Here is a 19,570-nt window from a genome sequence, read left to right as displayed (position 1 = left end):
CACACGCGCGCGCATGAGTACTCAAGCAGGCACTTGGCAGAAACATTGATTGAGTTGTTCTTGGAGGTCAGACACTTATTGTGTTGCTCATGACCAAGTCAGAAAGGTTAAGTATTACCTGAGAGCAACCACAGCAGCCGCCCATACTCTATTCCCCCTACGAGACACACTGACATCATCGGTGTACTTGACCCTTAACCCCGGCACTCTCACATGGCGCCATGCCGAGTTGCCTTCGCTGTGGTTTCATCCGTCCGTCTCTGCCAAATGCCAAGTGTAATCTACATAATGTACATGAGCAATGTTGTTGACCAGCTGGCACTTTCACACTGAAACTGGACAGGGTGATACACACTATTCATCCTGCAGAAATGTTACCTGTTACCTAGATTATCTGCTGCATATTCAGACAATATATTTAGATATTGAGGTAAAACAAATATCTTTGGGAAATTTGTTGTATTTCATCATGTCACATGCAATCTACACATGGAGGAACATTTTTCTCAGTACCACCTAATGTGTGATCAATTAGTTGAATGATTGCAAATTGAAATGTATTCCAGTCTGTAAGTAATTACACAAACACTTTGGCATAAAAAAAAACAAAAAACAAAAAAAACAAACAGACACGCAACAAAAAAAGGCAGCTACTCCGAACAAAAAGAAAAAGATTTCTGCAGACTGAGAAGGTGCACAAGGAAGCTGCAGCTTAAAGCACACTAATGTTGCAACACATTACATTGGGCTCTGTACTGACTGACGTTATTACTTTACTTTAAGTCCCTCTATTTAGCATTCATAAGCAGGATATACTTGGTTTATAACATTTGTTTACTAATGTATTGATGAACAACTCTAACTATCTATAATTATCCTAAATAGTCCTTTTGGCACCCACAAGTGTAGGCTGCTGTACAGATACAGAGCAGATAATTAATGACGATATAGTAAAGCACAGTTGTAATAGAATGAAATATGTCTCGCAGGAGAAGCTTTAATTGTTGAAAATAAAGTAAATACTTAAAGCTGTCCTTACAGCTTCGTACAACTACATTATAGTGTGGTATAAACTATTAAATGTTTATAAATGCTGAATAAGGGGTCTTGAAGTAACGTCTTACCCTGGTGGACATATGGTCCTTTGTAAAGCTCTGTTCTGGTTCTGGTTCTAGTTCTGGTTCTGCTTCAGTGTCTTGAGTGTGTTTCTTTAGACCAGTTTTTGGCTGGATCCTCACTAGGCCCTTGTTCTTTGCAGCCCGGCTGCACCGCGAGCCTGACGCCGCGCTGGAGGAGGCCCAGGGACAGTGGACCAGGCTGGGCCAGGCTGATGGGGGGCCTCACGCCTGGGTCCTGGGTCCACTCCTCGGTCTGGCCCTGGGAACCACAGCGCTCTTATCTGGCCCGGGCAGGAGGCGCACTGGGCTTCCTGTGCGAAAATCAGAGCGCTTTTCCTCTCGTTGTTTGGCTTCCTCTCCGATGTGAGACGCTTCCCAGCAGCGTGATTGTCCCTTCGTCTTCAAACGTGGCACAGTCCGCTTCCTCAAGAGCTTGATCTATTCTTGAGAGCCCCCCCACCCCTTCCCCCATCTCTGCTGCCCCTGACACATACCTTTCCTACCCCTTCCCTCACCAGCTCTGCCCTCCACCCCAACCCAGCATCCTCCACCTTTACAGAAGAACAACTCCCCATCGCCTCCTACCCTGGAGCCCACCCCCTCCACACACTCATCAGTGCTTCTGCACAGTAGCCAGAACCCTCAGTGACATAACCAGTGATCCTAAGTGATGATCCTGTGCTTGCTATACTGGTGTGGAAAGTGAGGAAAGTGACTTGGAACACTGCTGAGCAGTGAAGACCAGGACTCACAGGAAACAAGGAGAAAAATAAGCCACATCACTAAGGATACAAGGACACCTGCTTTACTGATCATTTATTTATTTATTTCCTTCATTTCCCTTCATTTCAGCCCTCCCCTCGCACCTAGCCATCCTGTAGTTGTTTATGCTTTTTTACATTTCACAGACATTTTGAGCCAGAAGAAGTGCAATTCCATCCATCCACCAGCCACATTTCTGGAGCTGCTTTGCTTGTTTTTTGTGTCCTAGAGTGGTACTATAATGGGTGCATGAACCGTGCCTGTCTCAAGCCCTGATCTGATTCTGACATCCACAAAAGCTGTGAGTTTCTGTTCCGATTTTTAGCCACCGGTAGAAGGTCAAATGTGCTCACCATGGACGGGCGAAACAAGAGAGAGGACAAGCTTTGTGTTGTTCACTATGGGATGCCTACAGTTCTCTATTAAAAGACTGAAGGTCAGCAGACGCCTACCATGTAGGAAGTCTCCACAGACCAGAGACTATGACTGCCCTCTGTCATATTATGTCATCCCATGTCAAAATGTCTTCTGTTTGTGTGTCAAATGATGTCAGTATAACAGCCCTTTTGTCTTTGTATTGAAAATTAATTAAAAAATCTAGATGTGTGTTTGATACTACAAGCCATTTTAAGAGAATGAGTGCTTAGTAAAGTCCATTTCTGTGTGTGTGTGTGTGTGTGTGTGTGCGTGTGTGTGTGTGTGTAAAGCTGGCATAAGCATGTGCATGCTTGTGCAAGAATATCTGTGTGAGCGTGTGTGTGTGTGTGTGTGTGTGTGTGTGTGTGTGCGTGTGTGTTCATGTCCCATTCTACGGGTGTCTCCCAATGTGATCCATTCCTTGTATACAGATGTTCTATGAGTAATATATGAATCTAATATTTAATAATTTTATACAACTAACTTACATATGACGAATGACAATATTTGCCAACTTTGTATGAATCTGTTAAGATGTACTGAAGTGTTGTATCAGTTGTTTGTGTTTTTGCATTAAACTTTGCTTATATTTGTGTATTGCTTTATACAGCTCTGGTTATTTTGGGGTAGAGACAGGAACGGACAGGGACAGTATACAAGTGTATTTTAGGCGGAGAAAGAGGACAGGAAGAAAAGGCAGGAGATGACCCCCACTGATACACAACTTGGAGCAGTTCATTCATATTTCCAGGCAGCTGCTCACCCTGTTGACAGGCACACACTGTGTGAATGTGGCTGTGGTGTGACTGTGTGTGTGTGTGCACGTGTTCATTTTCTGTGTCTAACCACGTTTATGTCCCTACATCCATGTAACTAATCATATGTGTGTCATTTTGATTGAGAAAGCTTTTCCCGGGAAGAATGGGAGTGCTAGGTGGCGCAACCTGTCTGATGGTTGTCATGTGTACGTGTGTGACGTGTGTGTGTGTGTGTGACGTGTGTGTGTGTGTGTGTGTGTGTGTGTGTGTGTGTGTGTGTGTACGCGTGGGCATCCGTGCGTGTATGTGTGTGTGTGTGTGTCAGGCTCAAACTGTCATGCACAGGGTGGGTTCCATATTATCTAGATGCCAAGAGGAAGGGCAATCAAGGAGCAGAGAGGAATCAACCTCAGGGAGGAGATCAGGACAGACAGAGAAGGATGACGGCAGGGATACAGACAGAGACAGCGAGCAGAGAGAGGCAGTGACACATCCATAAACAGGCAGAGGATCAATGAACACTGTGGAAATGATCGTTTACAATGACGAAAATGGGTGATGTCTAAATAATGAAACTGAATTCTTTGGATCATGAGATCTGCCTCCATTATTCTCCTCCATAGATAGATAGAATAAAAGTAATGCCTTATTTAAAGTAAAGTAATATCAATTAATAATAAAAATGATAGTAATATTCCAATAATATGACATACATGTAGATTATATAATAACGTAGGACTTTTACATGCAACAGTATTTTTTCAGAGTGGTATGACATGAGTTAGCCCAGAATTTCTTTCTACTTAAACAATTTAAGTAACTATTACTCAAAAATATATTTAATCATTTTAGCCTGGGCCACTGCAGTCAAAAACAATGCTTAAGTGTGAGGATTCGCGATACTTTACGGTATTTGATTTTTCTCTCAGACAAAGTGAGATACCTGAAAACAAAACTTACTGTAATGGGCATTTTCCATTAGGCTACTTAACTGACTTAATTACTTGTTGAATAATTAATAAAATAATCAATAGTTTAGTGACTAATTAAAACTAATCATTGGTTGCATCAATCTGATTACACAGTTTTTTTTCTAAATCTTGAGAATATCAGCATTGATTGACCAATTGTTTAAAACACAGTATATATATGTTTATATATAAACATATATATATGTTTATATATATATATATATATACAGTATATATATATATACATACTGTATGTAGATGTAGATGATCTTGCTACTTCTTCATTACATTACATTTACAGGAAAAGGCTGATTCAAACCCAAATTAGATCAAATATACTTGAATATTTCAGCAGTACTGAATAACTGTTTTGAGAGATAGTAAGTAGATAAAATATCTAGTGCATCTTCATCTCCTCTAATGCACCTTTTTACTGATCAAGCATTGATTGTGTTTTGAGGTCCCTTCCCAGCTCCTGTGCAATTTCAGTTTTTTCATCTTAAGGAGATGTGAGTAAATAAGTCACAGAGCATATTGCATAAGCTCCAGTTCCCACAGCTCCACTGGTGTGTAATCTATTGATTTAGACTTGTGAGAGTCATTGACAGGGACAGGAACTCGAGTCCTGGAGATGTGGGATGATTTGTTAAGAATGGGAGGAAGCTGATCCACAGGATGACAATACCACCTCTGCATCCTCCATAAATGAACAATCCAGCATTACATAGCACTGCAAAGATCCACTATTGTCAGCCTGTTAGACTGGGAAAGAGGATGTGATGCTATTGATAAAAATGGATTGGTGATGATGATGGTTATATGAATGACGATGGAGATAAGATCAAGCAGCAACGATCAAGGCGTTTCCCTGGTGTTCTTGTCTTCCTCTTGCGGAGCACCGCTGTGAAAAACACACACACACACACACACACACACACACACACACACACACACACACCTGGAAGCTGTGTAAAATGACTTGTGTCAACACAGCTGAATCCCTGTCCCTCTCCGCATCCTCCTCCCTCAAGGTGTGTGTGTCCAACATCGTCCTCCCTATGGCGCCCTGTGACAGAGAGTCTCCCCGCCACGTCCACACACAACCACATCCTGAGTGTTACTCACAGACAGGAAGTTCTTCAGGGGAAAAAAAAGGTAGGTAAAGCACTGGGATACACACTGTGACTGACAGAGGAGCCATGATTGGTTAGTAACAGATTTTTTCAGTCACCACAACAGCACTCTGAAATAAACTCAAAGGTACAACTGTGGAAAAAGATTTTAGTTGCAATTATCAGCAGAGTCTTTAACTCCACTCCAATTCCACTCTCTCTCTCTCTCTCTCTCTCTCTGACACACACACACAGACACACACACACACACACACACACACACACACACACACCTAAATTAATACTGTTAACAGTTTGCATGTCGAGCTGCCTACTGTGTTGGAAGTGGGCAGGAGGTCTGGCTCAGAGACTCCTATTGTCCACTCAGTGGGCCAATGGAAAATATGATTCCTGCCATCAGTGGCAGAGGTAATGAGCCTGATGAATGTTCGTGCATGCGTGTGTGTGTGTGTGTGTGTTGCATAGTGTGCTAAGAGCTGGTTTGTTCATGCGGATGTTTGTGCTCTCCATAGACAGTGGGGGTCCTGACTGTGGCAGAGGCCTTTGTGTCTGGAGTGTATCGCTGCATTGCCTCCAACTCTGCAGGCAAAGACCAGCTAGATATCCACTTCTACATCACAGGTGATCCAACACAAAATCAATCATATCCTCAGATATATAACTTTTTCTTTTTTTCTTTGTCCCTCTCTTGTCGACATCTGGGAATTTTTTTTTTCAAATCTTAAAAAAAATGAAAGTAAAAGAAAAAATGATTTTAAGTTTCATAGCCAACCTTTCACTCCTCAATATCCTCTTTCTTAAAATAACTAGTTTCATTCTTATTTCTGTCATCTGTCATTGCTTCTCTCACAACAGCTGACCCACTTGATGCTTTGTCATAGGTCAAGGCATAATAATGTCAAGAAACATTATAGTATAGTAAGGCATAAAAATATCTGGAAATGTCACACTATAAAAAACATCATAGTATAGCAAAGCATAAAAAACTCCACTACGAAATTTTTCAACCTGAGATTAAATGTAGTATAGTATGGCATAGAAATGTCAAAAACGTCATAGTATAGTTTGGCACATGGCAAGAAGGTTCTGAGTTCAATCCCGGGCTGAGAAATTTCGTTGTGGAGTTTATATGTTCTCCCAGTGCCCATGTCGTCTCTCATCTCCAAAGACATGCACAATAGGTCAACTGGCAACCCTAACTGATGTTTTTTGACATTTTTATGCCTTACTATACTATGCTGATTTTGAAATGTTATGCCATACTATACTATGACGTTTTTTGACCTTTTTATGACATAATATATATTTTTTTATTATAATTCTTTATTAAAATTATAGAATAAGTCACCCTTTCACTCCTCAGTATCCTCTTTCTTAAAATAACTAGTTTCAGTCTTCTCTCTGTCATTGTTTTTTCAACAGCTGACCCACTTGATGCTTTGTCATAGGTCAAAGCATAATAATGTAAAAAAATATTGTAGTATAGTAAAGCATAAAAATGTTGTACTGTAGTTTGACATAAAACGTCATAATACAGTATAGCATAAAAATGTCAAAAAACATCATACAATGAAAACATCAGTTAGGGTTGCCAATTAGCTTATTGGGCATGTCTTCGCACAAGAGAACCTACGTGCGCACTGGGAGAACATACAAACTCTACAAAGAAACTTCTCACCCTGGGATTGAACTCACAACCTTCTTATTGCAAAGCAACAGCTCTAACCATTGTTTATCCCCATATAGCATGTCATATTAAAGCATCGCGACATCAAAGTATAGTAAGGCCTAAAAATATTTCAAAAAACGTCATAGTATAGTATGGCATAAAATTTCAGAAAACGTCATAGTATAGTAAGGCATAAACATTTCAAAAAACATCATAGTATAATATTGCATTAAAAGGTTTAAAAACATCATAGTATAGCATGGCATGAAAATGACCAAAAATGTCATGGTATAGTATGGCATGAAATTTAAAAAAAACGTCATAGTATAAAATTAAAAAAAAACCTCATGTATCGTATGGCATAAAATGTCAAAACACGTCACAGTATAGTATTGCATAATAATGTCAAAAAACGTCAGAGTATAGTATGGCATAAAATTTAAAAACGTCATAGTATAGTATGGCAAAAAAATATCAAAAAACATCATAGAATGAAAACATCAGTTAGGGTTGACAATTGACTTATCATGCATGTCTTCGCACAACAAAACCTACACGCACACAGGGAGAACATACAAACTCTACAAAAATATATCTCAGCCTGGGATTGAACTCACAACTTTCTTATTGCAAAGGAGCAGTTCTAACCAGTGTACTATTGACTCTCCCCATACATCTCATCATATTAAGCAAGAAGACGTCATAGTATAGTATGGAATAAAAAGGTTTAAAAACGTCAAAGTATAGTATGACAAAAAGGTTTGAAAACGTCATAGTATAGTAAGGCATAAAAATTTCAAAAAACGTCATATTATAGTATGGCATAAAATGTCAAAACACCTCAAAGTATAGTATACTTTCTACAAAGAAATTACTCAGCCTGGGATTGAACTCACAACCTTATTATTGCAAAGTAACAGTTCTAAACCGTGTGCTATTGTTTCTCCCTGTATAGCACATCATATTAAAGCATGAAGACATCAAAGTATAGCAAGGCCTAAAAATGTAAAAAAAAAAATGTCACAGTATAGTATGGCATAAATTTTCAAAAAACGTTATAGTATGGCATAAAATGTCAAAAAATGTCATACTATAATAAGGCCTAAAAATCTAAAAAAAAAACATCATAGTATAGTATGGCATAAATTTTCAAAAAACGTCATAGTATAGTATGGCATAAATTTTCAAAAAACGTCATAGTATATTATGGCATAAAATGTCAAAAAGCATCATAGTATAGTAAAGGCCTAAAAATCTAAAAAAAAACCATCATAGTATAGTATGGCATAAAAAGTCAAAATACGTCATAGTATAGTATGGCATAAAAAGTCAAAAAACGTCATAGTATAGTATGGCATAAAAATCAAAAAAAAAACCATCATAGTATAGTATGGCATAAAATGTCAAAAAACGTCATAGTATAGTATGGCATAAAATGTCAAAAAACATCATAGTATAGTAAGGCCTAAAAATCAAAAAAAAAACCATCATAGTATAGTATGGCATAAAATGTCAAAAAACGTCATAGTATAGTATGGCATAAAATGTTAATAAAACGTCATAGTATAATATGGCATAAAATGTCAAAAAACGTCATGGTATAGTAAGGCCTAAATTTAAAAAAAACGCCATACTATACTATGGCATAAAATGTCAAAAAAACGTCATACTATACTATGGCATAAAATGTCAAAAAACATCATAGTATAGTATTGTATTAAAAGGTTTAAAAACATCATAGTATAACATGGCATGAAAATGCCCAAAAATGTCATAGTATAGTACGGCAAAAAAATTTCAAAAAACACCAGTTAGCGTTGCCAATTGACCTATTCTGCATGTCTTTGGAGATAAGAAGCCATATGGGCACTGGGAGAACACACAAACTCCACAAAGAAATTCCTTAGTTTGGGATTGAACTCATGACCTTCCTATTGCAAAGCAACAGTGCTAACCACTGTACTATTGTCTCTCCCCAGATATGTCCAAAAAATGCCCAAAAATGTCATAGTTTAGCTTGGCATAACATTTTTAAAAAAGTCATAGTATAGTATGGCATAAAAATTTCAAAAAATGTCATAGAATGAAAACATCAGTTAGGGTTGCCAATTAGCTTATTATGCATGTCTTCGCACAAGAGAACCTATGTGCGCACTGGGAGAACATACAAACTCTACAAAGAAATTACTCAGCCTGGGATTGAACTCACAACCTTCTTATTACAAAGCAACAGTTCTAAACAGTGTGCTATTGTTTCTCCCTGTATAGCACATCATATTAAAGCATCAAGACATCGAAGTATAGTAAGGCCTAAAAATGTAAAAAAAAAATGTCACAGTATAGTATGGCACAAAAACGTCATAGTATAGTATGGCATAAATTTTCAAAAAACGTCATAGTATAGTATGGCCTAAAAATCTAAAAAAAACCCATCATAGTATAGTATGGCATAAAAAGTCAAAAAACGTCATAGTATAGTCTGGCATAAAATGTCAAAAAACATCATAATATAGTATAACATTAAATTTCAAAAAACGTCATAGTATAGTAAGGCCTAAAAATCTAAAAAAAACGTCATAGTATAGTATGGCATAAATTTTCAAAAACGTCATAGTATAGTATGGCATAAAATGTAAAAAAACATCATAGTATAGTATGGCATAAAATGTCAAAAAACGCCATAGTATAGTATGGCATAAAATGTCAAAAAACGCCATACTATACTATGGCATTAAATGTCAGAAAATGTCATAGTATAGTATAGCATTAAATGTCAGAAAATGTCATAGTATAGTATGGCATAAAATGTTGAAAAAACGTCTTAGTATAGTAAGGCATAAATTTTCAAAAAACGCCATACTATACTATGGCATAAAATGTCAGAAAATGTCATAGTATAGTATGGCCTAAAATGTCAAAAAACATCATAGTATAGTATGGCATAAAAATCTAAAAAAACATCATAGTATAGTATGGCATAAAAAGTCAAAAAACGTCATAGTATAGTCTGGCATAAAATGTCAAAAAACATCATAATATAGTATAACATTAAATTTCAAAAAACGTCATAGTATAGTAAGGCCTAAAAATTTCAAAAAACACCAGTTAGCGTTGCCAATTGACCTATTCTGCATGTCTTTGGAGATAAGAAGCGATATGGGCACTGGGAGAACACACAAACTTCACAAAGAAATTTCTCAGTTTGGGATTGAACTCATGACCTTCCTATTGCAAACATCAGTGCTAACCACTGTACTATTGTTTCTCCCCAAACATGGCCAAAAAATGCGCAAAAAGGTCATAGTTTAGCTTGGCATAAAATGTCAAAAAACATCATAGTATAGTATGGCATAAAATTTAAAAAAACGTCATAGTATAGTATGGCATAAAATGTCAAAAAACATCATAATATAGTATGGCATAAAATATCAAAAAACATCATAGTATAGTATGGCATAAAATCTCAAAAAACGTCATAGTATAGTATGGCATAAATTTCCAAAAAACGTCACAGTATAGTATGGCATAAAAATGTCAAAAAACATCATAGTATAGTATGGCATAAAATATCAAAAAAACGTCATAGTATAGTATGGCATAAAAAGTCAAAAAACGTCATAGTATAGTATGGCATAAAAATGTCAAAAAACGTCATAGTATAGTAAGGCATAAATTTTCAAAAAACGTCATAGTATAGTAAGGCATAAAATGTCATAAAAACGTCATAGTATAGTATAGCATAAATTTTCAAAAAACGTCATAGTATAGTATGGCATAAAAAGGTTTAAAAACGTCATAGTATAGTATGGCATAATAATGTCAAAAAATGTCATAGTATAGTATGGCATAAAATGTCAAAAAAACGTCATAGTATAGTATGGCATAAAATGTCAGAAAAAGTCATAGTATAGAAAGGCATAAATTTTCTAAACAAAAAACGAAAAAAATGTCATAGAATGAAAACATCAGTTAGGGTTGCCAATTAGCTTATTATGCATGTCTTCGCACAAGAGAACCTATGTGCGCACTGGGAGAACATACAAACTCTATAAAGAAATTACTCAGCCTGGGATTGAACTCACAACCTTAATATTGCAAAGCAACAATTCTAAACAGCGTGCTATTGTTTCTCCCTGTATAGCACATCATATTAAAGCATCAAGACATCGAAGTATAGTAAGGCCTAAAAATGTAAAAAAAAATGTCACAGTATAGTATGGCACAAAAACGTCATAGTATAGTATGGCATAAATTTTCAAAAAACGTCATAGTATAGTATGGCCTAAAAATCTAAAAAAAAAAACGTCATAGTATAATATGGCATAAAATGTCAAAAAACATCATAGTATAGTAAGGCCTAAAAATCTAAAAAAACGTCATAGTATAGTATGGCATAAATTTCCAAAAAACGTCACAGTATAGTATGGCATAAAATGTCAGAAAAAGTCATAGTATAGAAAGGCATAAATTTTCTAAACAAAAAACGAAAAAAATGTCATAGAATGAAAACATCAGTTAGGGTTGCCAATTAGCTTATTATGCATGTCTTCGCACAAGAGAACCTATGTTCACCGTATAGTAAGGCATAATAATGTCATAGTATAGTAGAGCATAAAATTTCCAAAAATGTCATAGTATAGTATGGCATGAAAATGCCAAAAAACGTTATAGCATAGTAAAGCATCAAAACGTCAGTTAAGGTTGCCAATTAACCTATTGTGCCTGTCTTTGGTGACGAGAACCAACGTGGGCACTGAGAGATCATATGAACTCCATTAAGAAATTTCTCAGCTTGGGATTAAACTCACAACCTTCTCGTTGCGAAGCAACAGTTCTAACCAGTGTACTATTGTTTCTCCACATATATGTCATCATATATTAAAAAAAAAAAAAAATTGTCATATAGTAAGGCATAATAATGTCATTGTATAGTAAGGCATGAAAATGTCAGTTAGGGTTGTCAATTAACCTATTTTGCATGTCCTCAGGCTTCGGAACCAACATGGGTTCAGGGAGAACATTCACACTCCACAAAGCACCAGTTCTAACCAGTGTACTATTTTGTCTCCCCATATTTATCATCATACATTAAACAATGAAGACTTCAAAGTACGATAAGGCATAAAACGTCATAGTATAGTAAGGCAAAAAATGTCATAGTATTCGTGGTGACCTCTGTCATGGGATTTTTTTTTTTTTTACTCCTGCTAGCAACCTTACTGAGCCTATACCAACAGATGCAGCCACTTCACAAACTTTATTTAGTGAATATAAACTAGGTCTTGATTTTGTAAATAGTAAGCCTATAGGCTAATAGTAATAAGCAACAGCCACACTCATTGTTGATAAAGAATAAGGAATTTAATAAATCTCAACAGGGCTGCCGGCTTCTGTGCAGTCCAGCCACACTGGTCCCAAAGAACTTGTTCGTCATCTCCAGGTAGAACAATTGGAAAATGCAAACACCGACATACAGTATAAAAAAAATCAATCCAATAAATCTAAGAGAGAACAGCAACAACCGCTCTTGGCAGTAGAGTGCACACCGTCTCCAGATGCAGCTGATTGCCATTGGTATGGGGGTGTGTGCCAGGTGCTTCAGGAGGTGCCGCGTCGATTTTGTCGAATTTAGAAATGTGTTAAAATAGATATCTATATTGTTGTATTTCACCACTATATCCCAGAGAAAACTTTCAATTTGGATAGGAGATGTGCAGCAGCACTAAATAAATCAATGCATAATATAACGACATGAAAAAACATTAATTGGCAATTGGATAGTTACCAATGCTTCTCTATACTGTATGATGTCTTTTTTACTTCACTACGCCTACATTTATCTGATAATCTGTTTTAGCTTTCAAATAAATAGATAAATAAATGAAGATTAAAACTACCATACAGCTTCCAAGCAAAGTTCAGTAGCACTTACCTATTTTTTCCACTGCTTGAGATCCCAAACAATGTAATTATATATGATGTTCATGGAGCCTGTAGGTGGTAGAATGCTGGCCCCTTGTATATACTAGGGCCAGCATTCTACTACCTACATATATATATATATATATATATATAGTGGGCCTTTTCAAGCACTCTTGGGGGCCCCCTGGTGGCCACAGGGGGGCCCAAAGCAGCCGCTTAGTTCACTTATTCCTTGGGCCGGCCTTGGATGAAGTCTTACTACTGTGCTGAGATTATTTCACTGTTAGTATGACAGGAGGCGCTGTGTCAGAGAACAAAGAGACACACCAGCAAGGTCAGTGCAGTGTGTGTTAAGCTCCAGACTAACAGACCTCAGAGCTCGAACTTGAGTCTAGACTGGACCTGTAGTGACGGTACAGCAGCTGGTTCCGTCAGTGTATTGCAATATACTGCATCCTTATATTGCATTGTTAGTTATATATTGAAGAAATACTGAAACTTTTTACTGCCTTAAGTGTTTTTTGATCACAAATTTTATCATTTTTTGAGGAAAGATGTGAAATAGAGTTCAGAGTTCAGGTGTAAGAACTAAACTGGATGTTTTAAATCCAGTATTATGGAAATTTCTGAACATCTGGAAATCTGTTATATGGCACATCAGAAGGACAAGTATTTCAACCTGTATCTTAATGTAGGTTAAATACTTGCCAGAACAAAGTTATGAACATGCATTGTGTACATACTGTATCTTGCAGGTGTGTACCTTTGATGTTGGGTTAGATTTGTAACTAAGCCTACAGGTTAAGGTTGTTTGTGTTGTGCACGAATGTGTATGTATCTGCGCACAAGGCTGTGCTGAGCTGTTAGTGTGTGAGCAATAGCGAAACAGGAAACTGGGGCTCTTATCGTTCCACTTCCCCATGCAGCGCACTTCCTTGGACTGGCAGGTCCGCTTTATTTCGGGAGGCCTTGGGGTGTTCGGGAAAGATAAACACTATCTGCCATCAGGAAACTCTCGAGCCGTTTCCACGGGAAGTTTCGAATGGCTAAAGTAAATAAAAAGGCTTTTCACTGTATTCCACTACCTGCTTTTACCCACAATAGCCATTCAACATTGTCATCAAAGGTTACAAAAAATGGAGGTTCGGTGGAATCAGGTCTTAAAGTGTATGTTTCAGGCTGCAGGCAGGATCCTGACTCACATGTCGGGAAACTGAGAAGGCTTATTCATCAAACTGGAGATCAGTGAAGGTTTATATATTGTTCATGGTCCCGCTCCCTACCTCTTTTTCCTAACAATCCATTTCTTCATTTCTTCTGGTTCCTCTCAGACGTCCCAGGAGGCTTCAGTGTAAACCAGCGGGAGGAACCAAGAGAGGGCGGGGACCTCCATCTCACCTGTGTAGCCAATAAGTACCTGTACACCACGATGTCATGGCAACGAGTGAATGACACAGAGGATGTCCAATCCAGCAGCCCTGCCCTAAGCAGTCAGCAGCTCACATCAGGGGAGTTCTCTAACTCTCTGGTCCTGTTGCTCAGCAACCTGACAGCCAGAGACTCTGGAGCCTACAGATGCTCCGCCCGCCACCTCGTGACTGGACAGGAGACACATCTGGACACACAGGTGGATGTCACAAGTGAGTAATCTCAACTTTTTCATCTCCTCTTCATTCTCATCTTCAATCTCTATGATCAGAACATTGTTGGTTGAACTTAAAAAAAAAAAAAAGAATAATTACACCTGTGTATCTATCATTTCATTGATTTCAAGCAATTTTGGATCATGTTTTTACCTTGTTGTCTGCACAGTGTGTTTTACTTTGACAACCATCCCTCTTATGTACATTATGGTTTGAGTGTCAATTTGCAGTCCCAAAATGTGCCTTTTTTTTCTCAAGGTCACAAATTCAGATAAAATTTAAAGTGTTCAGGGATTTCCAGTCTCCAGTCTTTTTTTTCTCAGATCATTTGACTTACAGGAATTAGAGGACAGAGATCTGAAAGATTTCTGGTATCCCAGATGTTCAAGTTTGAATTCCTCATCTTGAATTCGATAATTTAATCTGAGAACCCTGAATAAAGTCGTTTTTAATTTTCTATCTAACTTACTGAAACCTACAAGAAAAAAATTAATTAATTTTTTTATTTAATTAAAACCAAGTCTAGAGGAGAATTCAAGCCACATGAATTCAGATAAATGGTATAAATATTTCACTGCAATAAATTCAGTGCTATTTAAATTTCACAATTAGGTATTCAATTGCTCATTAATTCACATCTTTATGGCCTTCCTTTACCTCCATACAAATCCTGGTTTTCAAGAACTGAAACAGAAACAGAGGCTGAATGATTCAGGGGACCCAGTGCTGAACAGAAGCTCTCTAAAATGCCACAGATTAGCGATACTTATTGTCTGGGGGCTCCAACTGAATTGTTGTCAGGGGCCTTGAATGTGTAGCTGTGCACATGCACATTAAGTATTTTATATTAATATTGTTCATTACTAACTTAAAGAGAGTTAATCACACCATATTCTCTGCCTCTTGATGTTTTCTGTGCACATATGTTGCACATACATACAAACAAACAAACACCCACACTCTCTCACAGAGGTCTTGCTTCTTGGGAATTGGGTCCCCTCAGCTTCCTGGGGCCCCACCCTGCCTTTGCTCTTGCGCTCCAGCTCAGCACCTCTTTCACGTGGGAATGAGCTCTTGTCTGGAGGAAGAGCACACAATGGCACTTCCCACAATGCCACATTTACAGGCCCCTACACAAGGCCGGAGGAACAATCAGCCAATCAGACACTGTCAGGCCCCAGCCCCCGCGGACAATCATCAATTGTTGTCCAGGAGGAAGATAGGGGAAACAACAATCAGTCGCCTTGGTTAAGTGACTTTTCTTCATGTCTTTTACTGCTGTTCTCTATACAATCAGGGCTCAACACGACAACTTCCTCCCTCGGGACCCCCACAAAGGAATTACTAGAGAGACAGGGTGACCAGAGAGAAACAAGTGAGGGAACTAGAGAAAAAGAGGGGGAATGGGGGAAAATTAAAACATGGAGAGCTCCACGGAATCAGGAGTCATCTGATCTAATTATAGTGTATGAGATTTGTAGTGTAATTATAGTCCATGAGAGGGAAACATAAAAGCTACAACTCATTGTGTGCACTCATGGGCCCGTAATGTCCACATGATGAAATACAACATTGTTTTGTCTTTTTAGAAATGGGATTGCATTGTGGAGTTTTTCTGGGCCCAAATGTCAGCTGACTCACAGGTTGAACCCAAGGCCACAGAAATGTGTAACTACCAGCGCAGAATTGCTGTGCGAAAGTGGCACCGGTCCAGCAAACTGTGGAGAAAGCAGCACTGATTTCACTTCATCAGAGATCTCTGTTTGTCTATAAATAGCTACAACTGTACTGAGACAATTGTGAACACTGATCTTAGTTTATCTAGTTTAAATCTTTTACTCAAGTAGAAATAGTTGAAATACCACCATGTAAAATGTACTCAGTCATAAGTAAAGTCTTCTATTCAAAGTTTTACTTGTTAAAGTTAAAGTAAATATAGACTATTAGCAGCAAAATGTCATTAAAGGCTATAATATAAAGTATTATAATAACAATGTAACAGTTTTGTAATGTGAAAGGTGTTTCTTGTAGTGATGGATGCCCATTGATTTATCACCTGATTCTGCAGTTATCCATGCAGAGCATTTTTCCACATTGTTTTGGTTTCCCAGCAGCAAGTTAAACGCTTTAGTTTCGCTCTTATCACTGTTTTTGGACCGCAGCCGGCAGCTGTTTCAGTGAACATAGTTGAACATTTATCTTCTAAAGAGGTCAGTTTCCCTCAGGTCTTTGTGGATGTGGAAGCAAAAACCAAAAGTAAAAAGGAAAGTAAATATAGGACTTAAATTGGCAGTTGAACAGAAAAAGGATTCCAGATGAATGTTAATGTTGCTCCATATCTGCTGGATGTGTAAATAAGAGGCTGTTTGCAAACAAGCTCTCCGTATCAATTTAAGAGCTGCTCATATGTCAGTGTTGTGTTCACCGCCTTTAAATGACCAGAAAAATCAGTTAGTGTAAGTTTTAAGTATCAAAAATAAAAGGACTTATTGTGCAGAATGTTCTCTCCCACCGCTTTATATTATTATATTACTATAATACTGTATATGATTCATGTTGAAATTGATCAAAGTGGATCGATGGATCATTCTAACTACTTTATATACTGTTGTATATCTAAAATAATAAATGTATTGTAGTAATAACTATAACTGTGTCAAAAATTGTAGTATGAGTAAAAAGTGCAATTTTTCTATATAAAAAAAAAAGCATAAAATATAAATACTCGAGCAAAGCGGCTCATAAATGTACTGATTCACACTGCTTTAGCACTGTACTAATACACACTCATACTTCAGCATTCTACTATTCATAGCGTGTTTGTGTGTCTCCTTTCAGTTCTGGAGCCTCCGCTGCTGCATAATAATTTGACAGATTGTACTGTCAACGTTAGCAGTTCAGTGACCCTTAGCTGTCCATCTCAAGGCATCCCGACCCCTGTCATCACATGGTACAAAGACGAACATACTCTGTCACAGGGATCAGGTAAAAAATGAATTAGAAAAAAAGACCACAAACATGTAACTTGCAGCTGTAATCTGGTGTGTAAAAGTTTATTTGCCACCGTCTGCAAGGTATCGTCATATCACCAGAAGATGGGACCCTCCATATTGACCGAATCACAGTGGAGGACCAGGGTCTGTATACGTGCCAGGCCACCAATGAGAGGGGATCTGCAGAGAGCTCTGCCTACATATGGGTCAACAGTAAGTAGCTGTAAACCAATTGTGTTTTTCAAGCACCTCGGCCTTTGATTGGCTGTGGTGATCTCAGACCTGAAGATGGGGCACCTCCATATATGGGTATGTCTGAATGTTCATTGTTCTCAGTTCTATAAGTAGCTGTATAGTTGTTTTCATGGATGTAGTATTTATACGTTGAGGTGTAACGTTTCAGCTCTATTAATGGAAGATGATTAATAAACTAAGTATGTGCTATCATAATCCCAATGTGGCAAACACATTGCTTTTGTTCAATTTTACTCATTCACCACATTCATACACACACACACACACACACACACACACACACACACACACACACACACACACACACACACACTCATGTGTCTGGTGGAGACAGGGGGGACAGGCTGGTTCTACCCCCCCAGACTGAGCACTGCTCCCTGGCAGAGGTGGTGGACGTGCTCCCCAGTCTGGTTCTGGAGGGAGGAGGGGCTGTTTGTGTGTGTGTGTGTGTGTGTGTGTGTGTGTGTGTGTGTGTGTGTGTGTGTGTGTGTGTTGTTGTATTCTGATGAGTCAGGAAGGAAACTGTCTCCCGTTTTTATTTCCTGCGGAAGGGTCCGGCCTGCATCTCAGAAAAGCTCCGCGTTGCACTGAGCTGGGCATTTCTACATCTCCCCTTTAAAAAAAGAAAAAAAAAAATTTAATGTGATTTAATTAGGAGGATAGATGATACTGTTTGTGGAATATGGTGCAACAGTGAAAACGCAGTGCCCCCACTTGGAAGCATGGAGAAAACTTGAGTAAAGTAAAATTATATACTGTAGTTATAATTAAGTATTTTTCTGTGATTTCTTTCTCTCAGTTTAATTCCAGTTGAATTCCAAACCGCATTTCAATCTCAGAGCTGTATTTAGGAAAGACACAATCAAATCAATTGATCAAAACCAAATAGATTAATACAAATATCAAATAAAAAACAGCAAATATAATAAAAGAAATCTGTGATGTGGTGTGAACGGAACAACATTCTTACACCCGTGCAGCTTATTCCGGGGCAATTTGTGTTCAATAACTAAATGTAATCTAATGAAATATTAAAGCTAATGAAGCTTTAACGTGTGTGTTTCTTTGTGTGTGCTTGTTTGTGTGCAGGTGCCTCAGAATCCTCGTTTTTGGAAATTCCCACTCTCACCTGTACCTGCGTGGTGGCCACTCTCTTCTGGCTTTTGCTCACACTCTTCATACGGAAACTGAAACAGGTGAGAGGAAAATATTGTTATTCATTTTTGCCCATATAAAAGTTTTAATGCTGAACAGATTAGAATGGATTAGATTAGACTTTATTGTCTTGTCACGTGTATACTCTGTTTAACATAACCTGGAACATGTATTAATAATCATATAATAAGTATGTCTGATAAATATGAATAATTTAGGCAGAGAAGCTAAAACATTCACATGAACCATTTTTCGAAACACACGGTTGCTTAGTGATTGAGCCTATGAATTTAATTGCATACAATGTGAATGTCCCAGAGCAACTTCTACTTTAAATATTTAATATTTTTTTATTTTGTTTATCTGTTTAAGCCCAACACCTCAAACACCAAGCCAGAGTACCTGTCAATCATTCTGGACACAGGAGAGGGGCCAATAGAGGAGCAGTGTGAGAGATTACAATATGACCCCAACCAATGGGAGTTCCCTCGGGAGCGACTCAAATTAGGTACATTTCTTTTCTTTCAAATTTAAATGCAGAAATTGATAACATTAGCATGACAGTCTTTGACTGTGATATGAAACTGGGAGGATTTTGGGTAATCTAACGATGGGAGAGAGAGGGGGGGTGTATAAGATCACTTAACTGATACGAGGACTTTCTCATAGGTCTTATCAGACTATTATTGGGAGTGACTCTCATTCCATTAATCAGACTTTGTGTCTGTGTTGTCTGTGGGGAGCTAATCAACTCCAGTGGGGGAGGGGGGGGAG

At 37.9% G+C, this 19,570-nt stretch overlaps 1 protein-coding gene across 1 annotated transcript in view; it reads left to right on the top strand.

Moving 5' to 3' along the window:
• The window catches only part of flt1 (fms related receptor tyrosine kinase 1), a 40,455-nt gene that overhangs the window by 14,567 nt on the left and 6,318 nt on the right, over window positions 1-19,570 (top strand). The window contains exons 11-17 of the mRNA XM_023416957.2: window positions 5,058-5,181; window positions 5,672-5,780; window positions 14,082-14,390; window positions 17,232-17,378; window positions 17,468-17,599; window positions 18,731-18,837; window positions 19,169-19,304. Of these exons, the coding sequence (XP_023272725.2) occupies window positions 5,058-5,181; window positions 5,672-5,780; window positions 14,082-14,390; window positions 17,232-17,378; window positions 17,468-17,599; window positions 18,731-18,837; window positions 19,169-19,304 (1,064 nt within the window). The remainder of the gene's footprint in view (window positions 1-5,057; window positions 5,182-5,671; window positions 5,781-14,081; window positions 14,391-17,231; window positions 17,379-17,467; window positions 17,600-18,730; window positions 18,838-19,168; window positions 19,305-19,570) is intronic.

Source organism: Seriola lalandi, unplaced genomic scaffold (assembly GCF_002814215.2).
Source record: "Seriola lalandi dorsalis isolate HSWRI2012SDOR001 ecotype SW California unplaced genomic scaffold, Sedor1 jcf7180002054570, whole genome shotgun sequence".
Taxonomy (NCBI): domain Eukaryota; kingdom Metazoa; phylum Chordata; class Actinopteri; order Carangiformes; family Carangidae; genus Seriola; species Seriola lalandi.
This window is presented reverse-complemented; position numbering and strand designations above follow the sequence as displayed.